Source organism: Acanthaster planci, linkage group LG07, assembly GCF_054643075.1.
Source record: "Acanthaster planci isolate LZ-2023a linkage group LG07, COTS_SCS, whole genome shotgun sequence".
NCBI classification, from domain to species: domain Eukaryota; kingdom Metazoa; phylum Echinodermata; class Asteroidea; order Valvatida; family Acanthasteridae; genus Acanthaster; species Acanthaster planci.
The window spans coordinates 19,565,553-19,574,234 of NC_141783.1; the positions used below are offsets into that span (position 1 = coordinate 19,565,553).

General features: G+C 40.8%; 1 protein-coding gene across 2 annotated transcripts; it reads right to left on the reverse strand.

Moving 5' to 3' along the window:
• Window positions 1-395: 395 nt before the first annotated feature.
• LOC110976241 (uncharacterized) lies at window positions 396-8,682 on the reverse strand. Of its 2 annotated transcripts, none has more exons than XM_022229344.2 (9): window positions 8,482-8,682; window positions 7,876-7,986; window positions 7,204-7,303; window positions 6,391-6,550; window positions 5,519-5,704; window positions 4,943-5,238; window positions 3,917-4,141; window positions 3,116-3,314; window positions 396-2,772 (listed from the first exon to the last, which is right to left on the reverse strand). In XM_022229344.2, the coding sequence occupies exons 2-9, from the start codon at window positions 7,984-7,986 to the stop codon at window positions 2,613-2,615; spliced, it is 1,437 nt and encodes a 478-aa protein (XP_022085036.2). In that variant the 5' UTR covers window positions 8,482-8,682; the 3' UTR covers window positions 396-2,612. The 2 variants fall into 2 exon arrangements, with proteins under 2 accessions (XP_022085036.2, XP_022085034.2); XM_022229342.2 differs by having other exon boundaries at window positions 397-2,772; window positions 8,237-8,682.

The following is an 8,682-nucleotide window of genomic DNA, read 5'->3' on the forward strand; positions in this document are numbered from 1 at the left end:
TCTTAAGTATATTTTGCGAGTTAATTAGACTTATGTTGTCAGCTCGAGAATAAAATGTGCTGCCCCGAAATCACGAATTTTGTCACAATGGCACACTATCCAAAATCACCATGCCACCCTCGAAAAACGGGAATCTGATCCTTCTGAACAAGGTGACCTGAAGCCAAGGTAAAAATGCTTGATAAATCTTGTGGTTACGTGCGTTATTTAAAAGTCAGGATAGCCTACTTTTATGGAATGCAAAGCGGAATATACTGAAGGGGCCTCTCTTACATACCAAAGACCTAATGTTTTTCAAAACGCTACTCGAGAACAAGATCATTCAAGAGTAGAGATTGTAATTATCACCCAACTTTTTGAAAGTCTTAATTGAATTATACTTTGATGATGTGATGGAAGAGTAAATGGGTCATCTGGCGAGCAAATTTCCTTTTGTCACCATAACTGCGCTGCTTTTATCGGTTCCGGATCCTCTCCATGGCAGATAAATCCGTGTGCGAATTACTTAGTCATTAGCATTGTAAAGCGATTAAGGCCATGTTACCCTCCTTATGACGAGTACATTCTAAGCCTTCGACTGTTAACTCAAAATCCACCTTTATTGTAGTGGTAAATTGTGGCCATCCGGTTCAGTTGTTTGAGCACTTTATTTTTACTTCGCCGAGAATGAGACAAGTTTCTGCTGGTAGGTATTGCATGCGATACTTACTCGTAAGAAGATGCATGGCAACTGGCCATGGGATATTCATTGGGTGGCGACGAGTAAATGAGGCTGCTCTCGAATGTTTTGGAATGATTTGTGCATCAGTTAACTTCTCGACATCCTTGTATCATAAGAGGTGATGACAGACAAGTCGATCATTTTATAAATGATCCTAAAGGGGAATGAACAAGCCATTTAATCATAAAGTGACATTTTTCTTCCGAATATTTCTCAGGTATCTGCTCATTCAATCTCTGGTGCTGGCATAGAGTACAGTTTTTTGTAATTAGAAATAATCTCCCGAAAGCTTTTGAAAAGATTTGACATTCACGATTGCGGTTTCAGGGCAGAGGGTGGGGTTTGTAGAAGTGATTCCACCTTTTTGTTTCTCGTGATTTTTAAATTCGATAGTTATTCGTATCTTTATTACAAATTTTCCGTGCAACACCGGTTCTTGCGGGTTGTCCATTAAATGCACTGCTTGTTTTTCAGGCAGTCCTAAGATTTATTAGTTTTGTTCCATTTTGTAGAATGCCAATGAAAGGGCAGTATGTGGTTATACAAATTGGGAGAATTACCCCCCCCCCTCAAATAGTGGCCTCCTTCTGTGACGGCCAGACTTCAACTAGGCAAATGACACTATAGCTCACGATCGCTGCTATGCGCTGGCTACTGTCTGTTGCATAAAACTGCTTTGCAGGCGACGCCCAATATTGTGCCCGGCTTAATATTCTGAAAAATAGGCTTGGTATGTGGTTTCTTAATTCTGCGATTTTCAAACATGCATTATAGAATAAAGTTCTCGTTAATGCAGATGACTGACGGATACATATTAGAATATTACTTTACCCGAAATTGCATTATATGTTATTATAAAGTACGTATTAAATAACATAAAGATATGTTACAGGTTGATGCTTCGACCAAAATGGAATTGCAAATAATACAATGCTAATGCCGTTTATTGAGCAGGTACATCTTGAGAATATCATTTATTTAACTTTACTTTAATGGCTAAAGTTTTTACTTACGTTGGTTTAAATTTTGAAAGGAAATCGGATAGTTTCTGTTTTATTGTAAAAAAAATATGCAGGCTGAAAGATGCAATTATGTATTGTTTAATGTATTATATTCATGAACACCTCAGACGGTTTACATTCATAATTGTTACGAGCCCCTCAAGAGGGTGGTGTTATGAGAGAAAACTGCCAGCTCGGGTTGAAACATTTTCCTAACTTCACATGAAATTTGGACCCCTATTTTTGTGCACTCTAACCCTCAAACAAACGCTGGATTATCCAGTAGGACCAGTTTTTAACACTGTTTCTCAGGCCTACGCAAAATTCGGGTTAAAAGAAACATTTAGGGCCTATAATGGAAACACAGTCACAGTCTGCCTATAAAATGCGCGTTTCAAATTTCGAGAGTCTCTCGTAGAATTTTAGTTTGAGATAAAACTTCAAACGAGCAACAAAAGGAAATGCGAGACTCAAGCACTAACTCCAACCGCAATGAAATTGCTGCTGGTGCCCAAATTAGAGTAGGCTGATGAAGCCTACGAAATTTTCTGGCCACACAAAGCAATCACTGACCTGTTATCGTCAGAGTGGCATGTTCAGCACAACAATCAAAGGTACCTGTTTCAAAGAGCTAAAAGTTACCCTGCCTCTCCACTCAAAGGCAGATTCAGGGCAATGCATTTTGGGGGTTAGGGCCTTGGGTTGCTAAAACATTTGTGAATTTCTTTCATTTAACCTTTTTATGGCCTTTCTGATGGATGAGACTTTTACATGCTTTTGGAAGGATGGCAAGTGAAATGGTTCCCACAATCGATCTGTTTCTCATCATTTTTCAAAGCTTAAGCATTTTTCTTTTGGGGTTTATTGACCCCCATCCACCCGCGTTTTCATTACACGTGAGCTGCTTTCGGGTCGACGTAGCATGGCGCCACAAACAGTGTATCACCGTCTGCAATGGCCTCCGAGGTTATGACAATGGTGAGGACCATGACGACTGGAGAAGCGACTATCAAGGCCATACAGGCCACGGTCTCACACATATGGTGAAATCTACGAGCATGAAAAGACAAAAAATTGCTTTGTTACTTTCATCATGTTTCATTTTCAATCAGCCATTACCAACTGTCGTCATCAACACAATCATAACATCAATCCATCCAGACATCCTACCGCCCATTATTTCAATCGCTAATACCGCTAGTCACCATATGATGACTAGAGCGATTTTTTTCTCTCACGATCACAATCAACGAAAACATTATTACCAGCATATTTTAATTATTCTACCAATCATTACAAAAATCTACACGACCAAAATCATCCTTACGTTTGTCTGGCATACCCTCTTTGCAAAATACTTCCAACCCTACTTGGATCAAACAAAGCTACTCACGGACGAGTTGATGAACTGTCTGCCCTGTGCATGGTCCTAAGTCTCAGGTAGAATAGCGCTGGCGCGAGAAACGTCAGAGGCGGGATGAACAGTCCCGAGAGAATGGCAATGAAGACAGAGAACTGAGGTATCGTCTCGGCAAAGAATATCTCCAGGAGAACGACGAGAGTTCGGAACACCAGGCGCTTCCACCCGCATTCTACCATGTAGAAAAATGAAAAAACAGCTCACAGAGGCAGCAGTAAAGATTCAAGACTGAGGGTCGCTGAACAAAGACACTGGCCAAAAATTATGGAACAGTGTCAGTGCAAAGGACGTACGAAGGGGTCCACAAAGAGCAGTATTCCATTCTTGATGTCAACAGTCAAAAAAAATCTGATTAAGCTGTTTCCGATGGTTAAGTCAGACAAAAACAGTTAACCGATTAACCGTTAATCGGTTAAATCGACAGAAAGACTGTCTTCTTTATCAATATGTCTCCTTGATTTTGTTCATCCAACAATTATAAATATATTTGCAAGGGTAGGATTTTCTCCAAAGGCATTAAAATGGCCACACAATTTTCCCAAAGGAGATAAGATTACTTGAAGGCAATGTTAACGAGGGAACCAAATTGAACCAGACCTCCGATGAAAACCTTTTAGTTATGTTCTTAACCTTTCACTCTTGATATGTTGGGCCAGAGCCGCAACAGAGTCCCTTCGGCTTCCTCGCTCAACTATCTGGGAAATGCGAGCATTAGTCCTCGACGTCTCCCCAGCCTTGGGAAGCGTTCAGCACTGATATATTTTGCGGTCTCACCTTCAGGGATATTGAGTATCTCCTCATAGTGTTGAAAGAGCGGATTGCTAGCGGGAACCATGAGCATTAGACTATTAACCAGCAGTAAGAACGCAGGAGTGATGACCATGTCATCTCTGGGCATGATGTACAGGATGCTGACTCCGCTGTCCTTGAAATTCGCGAAGAGATGACCGAAGCCAAAGAAGACTACCAGGAGGGTTGGGATGCTTATCAAACTAAACACTAGAATGTAAGATGACAAAAGATGTAATCTCAGCGGTCATAATTATTCAGGAGGACTTCAAAACAGATACACTGTAACCAGAGCACGTATCAATACGCCGTTCATTAATTGTAGTCAAGGACCTATATGAAGGGGAGAAAAGATTTTATTTTCACGATAAAAACTACGTTTTTCATGTAAAACCCTTTATGTTATCAGTGGACCACTCCAGACTGCATGTAGTCCTCTGACACCCAGGGTATTGAATTATACTAACATAACTCCATGGTTTATACATTACGGAAAACCAATTCGCTTTAAACTAGGCCCTTAAATAGGCAAACTAAAATGAGGGGGCGTCCATCTTTGAGTATAGCAATCGGTTAATAGCTCCTGAAATTGACAAAAAAAAGACCCTCAATGGTCCAGGACCTCCAAAGGCAAGTCACCATTTGGGGATATAAACATTTCTTTTGTTTACCGACACTGAAAACCACTTTGTAGAGCCGCCAAAGTTTGCAGGAAGCTTACCTTTTATTGGCAAAGATGTTTTCCTCAATATGCACATTTTGCTTCCTTGATTTCAAACATGAGACGCATTTTTTGTTTAGTATCTAATACAAATATAATTTATTTGGGGTGTCAATAATTAAATAAGTATGTTGTCACTTCTTGAAGCATTCTTTCCAGTTTTGTAGTCAGGGCTAGCCATAGTTTTGCCAGCTACTGGTAGGTGAGATTGTGCTCGTGACGGGCAAAAAAGGCTTTGTTAAAGGCAGGAAAACATGACGTCATCAAAAAAGTCTATAACGTTGTTATACCTGAGTAGATGGTAACCAGGCATTTGTTGAAAGTTTGGGGCCGATGCATGCCTCGTTGGATGCTTGGTATGGCAAAATGAAAGGACACCATGAAGAGCGACGTGGAAAACACCAGCGACACCAGCCAGCCCAGGTAGAACGAGGGCGGGTCGTTGTCCCTGGTGTCCAGTGAGACGTTCCACTGGTTGAAAGGATGCTGCCGCCAGCCCAGCGACTTGGGAATCTGCCGGGCGCCGTTGATCAGTAGGAAGACCATAGCGAGGCAACAGCCCAAATAACTTATTGCACCGAGTTGCCTTAACAGGAGAAAGAAAAAAAACATCATCATCGCCTAGTCTATTCTGCAGTCACTTTGAAACAAGAATTATTTTCGTTTCAATTTATTTTAGAACCGTGTCTTTAACTTTCTTTCGTGTGTTATGTTTGTTTTTGTTGTAGTTTTGATATTGGTTCTGGAGCTCTTATTTCAGCTTTTCGACAAGTTTGAAATTTCGCCCTCGCCAAATCTCGGATTTATAGGCCTACGTGTCCAGATAATGTCGTGTTAAAGAAGGGGATAGCTATCGAAAGTATTACCATAAGTCTTTGAGTGCGCCGAGCCACATGAACGGCAGCACAATAAGTCCGAAGGCCAGCGGCCAATAGCAGAAGGTTCCGTGGACAGAGGGCCCCGCGATGATGTACAAGAGATCAGGGATTATAAGAAGCATCATGACATTGGCGGTGAAAATGTTGAGATCCACTACTGTGTTGATTGCCATCCTGACATGAAGACAGATTCAGTAATTTTAGTGTTGAATAATGGTATAAAAGCGTAGCTGAGGAGTTCCTAATTTGTGTTACCTTTATTGGTCACCACGTACTACGACCAGACGACATACTTATTAAAACAGAAATTGAGAAATGTCCCAAACTATTTTTTGTCTGTTTTGTTTTCTTTTCTTTAGACGTTTCTTCAGCATTGATATGGTTTTTCAGTGCATATCCAGGTATGGGTCTTTTTCCCCTGAATATGAATGAACAAATTTTTCATCTAAATATAAAAGATTTCGCGAAGAGAAATGAGGTGGTGTCGTGTCTAGAATACGTTTCCATTCAGTTCCTAACAAAAAACAGTGGTTACCTGTATGGGGGAACTTACCCCCGCCCCCTCCATCCCTGTTGAATACGGCACCGATTGTTTTGCAAAAAAAAAAAGATGAGCGGGGTTCATCCAGCACCAATGTCCCAATGATAACTTCAGAGATTTGTTTCAGAAAAACAGATACCCAAGAAATTATTTCTTGTCGTCTCCCCCAGAAAGTCCACTCTTAAAGATTCTTTAATTAATTTTGCAGCGGTCGAAAATGGACGGGCTGACAACGGACAGCGTCCCAAAATAAACCGTGAACCCTTGCACCGCCTGATGAGAATGTTGGAAAACCTATCACCTTTCTTCATTTGCCTACCTTGCTATTTTACCGCATGCCTGATCTGCGATGGCTCCATAAGGATGCCGGTCATCGCGGCAATTTTTCCCGATCATCTCCCAGCAATTCCCCAGTAAAGTTCCCGTGTAGGTCAGCAGCAGCACCACCACGACGTAAATCGTGATACCCAATAACCAACCTGTCAAATAACAGCTACTTACACTGACATCCAAGATCAAACGATTGGTACAGATAATAAACGTTACAGGGCAATCCCAAGGTCACAAAGTGGGTCTAAAGTTTCCTCGAAACCCCTTCTGTGAGGATTTTTGCCATTTTTTTGGAGTTTGCCATATTCAATTATCAAGAATTGTTGGTATTATTACCCCATCATCCCTTTACCAGCGCTGCAGTAGAGCACGTTTTGAGTACCAAGTTCTCTAACAAATACTAAACTGGAGCTGACGAACTTGGACATGGACGTCATTAAGGTAAGGTTACAAAATTAAAAGATGAATTTAGATCATCTCTATTAAATGAAAATCTATTTTTAAGACAGAATTGCTTCGTCGCGTACTTTCTCACCCAAAGGTTTTTTTACAAAACTAAGAGTGTCTGAAGTCTGAAAATGACGTCCAATACCCATGTTCTCTGGCTTTGTTCCCTCCTAACCAGTTCCCTGAATATGGCAGAGAATTTGGTACTAGGAATACTCGATTACAACACTACCCTTTATCAAAGACATGGGTATACATCTTGTGGATATTCTATTAGAACTGAAATTTTAGGGAAGAAGATTTGGCAGAGAAACTCTCCTTGTGCACGCACATCTTGCCTGTTCTGTGCCATTACCTGTGTAAATAATTACTGTCATCAACACCGTGACACTGAAGCCAGAAATAATTCCGGATCCAGCGAAAAATGTCTGCCAAAAAGTGAGTCCCTTCGGTTCCTGTCGTCGTATAAAAGACACACAATCAAACAATTAATCATATAAATTAACTGTATAATTTACTCATTTTCCATTCGGTATTAATTATCAAAAATACAAAAGTCACACAGTAAGTCTGCTGGTGAGAAAAAGATCCAGGTAGGCCTACTCGCATAAAAATTGGGGGGGGGCCAAAACAAGCTCAAATAGTTTGAAAATATTACACATAGCACTTTACTATAACAGCTGAAAATCATGGATCCCCCCCCGCATATCACCAGACAGAATATCAAAAAATACCACAAGTCCCATTTCACAAAAATACACTCATTCAGCATTAAAAACTTTCGGATATTTCATTATTCCGTAGGGCATTTCGTGGCGTAGAGTCATGGTGATGTTTCCCAAATTTCAACTTTATGGCCCGTGCTTGCGTGTGGTTATGATGCTAACCTATCTTCAATATTTGGCAGGACTACGATAACCTTGGACCTTAACATTTTTTTCATTGCATTTTACAGACGAGCCTACGACTTTGCAAATGGTTCTTGTCTTTGTTTTCAATGTTTCATTTTGGGCGACATCTGACGAACCTCTTGGTCATCTTGGTCACCATTAACAGGAGGTGTGGCGTCCCTGTCCCCGTACGACGCATGCTCCTCCAGCATTAAGGGTATCTTATCGGCTGCCTTAGGTTGGTCCATCTACAGAATTAGTGATAAAAAGGACCTTCACCGTGGTCTCTGCAAACGTTAAACGGGTAAGCAGTCCAAAAATTCCAAAGACTGCGCCGTCAAAACTAGCTCCACTTCTTAAATTAATGAAACATTCAAGAATAATTTTAAATACCTGGACCCACTGTCAATACTGAAAGGATGTTATACAGGTATAAAAGCGGACATGATTTAGACAAGCTACAGCCTCTTTCAATGCAAAGTTTCTCCAGAATCTTACCTTTTGTTTCAGTCCGAGTCCACACTATAACAATACTATATGCCGGCCTCCTTCATGTCAGCTTTACTCTGGATACTTGAGTCTTGTAGTAGCTATATCTTAAACTGATGTTTGCTTTCCTCACCAACAAAACCAGCAATAAATTTGTACCATCATCGGTAGGCTCTAGTCAGTGACGCAGAACGATTGTTGAAAACATTTAAATCGAACAATGCACTAATGCACATTGAAATTAATTCACTTACTGGATAGTGTGGGTATACGTGCCCACATGCCTGTAGAATATTCTACCCGCTTGTTGTTGCGTTGCGCATAATCATTTGCACACACAAGACTATTATAGCCAATATTGTCAGGTATGGCCACTGACGTATTTTATGTTCGTCTGTGGGACTTCCAGACACATTGTTGTTCTTTCACTTGGACCGTTCGAAACACGTGTGGAT

Excerpts from the sequence above, each read along its gene's own strand:
- LOC110976241 (XM_022229344.2), bottom strand. The coding sequence starts at position 7,986 with ATGGACCAACCTAAGGCAGCCGATAAGATACCCTTAATGCTGGAGGAG. Across the intron at positions 4,142-4,942 it reads CCTGGTTACCATCTACTCAG|TGTTTAGTTTGATAAGCATC; the intron begins GTATAACAACGT and ends CTTACATTCTAG. Across the intron at positions 2,773-3,115 it reads GACAGTTCATCAACTCGTCC|ATTTCACCATATGTGTGAGA; the intron begins GTGAGTAGCTTT and ends TCATGCTCGTAG.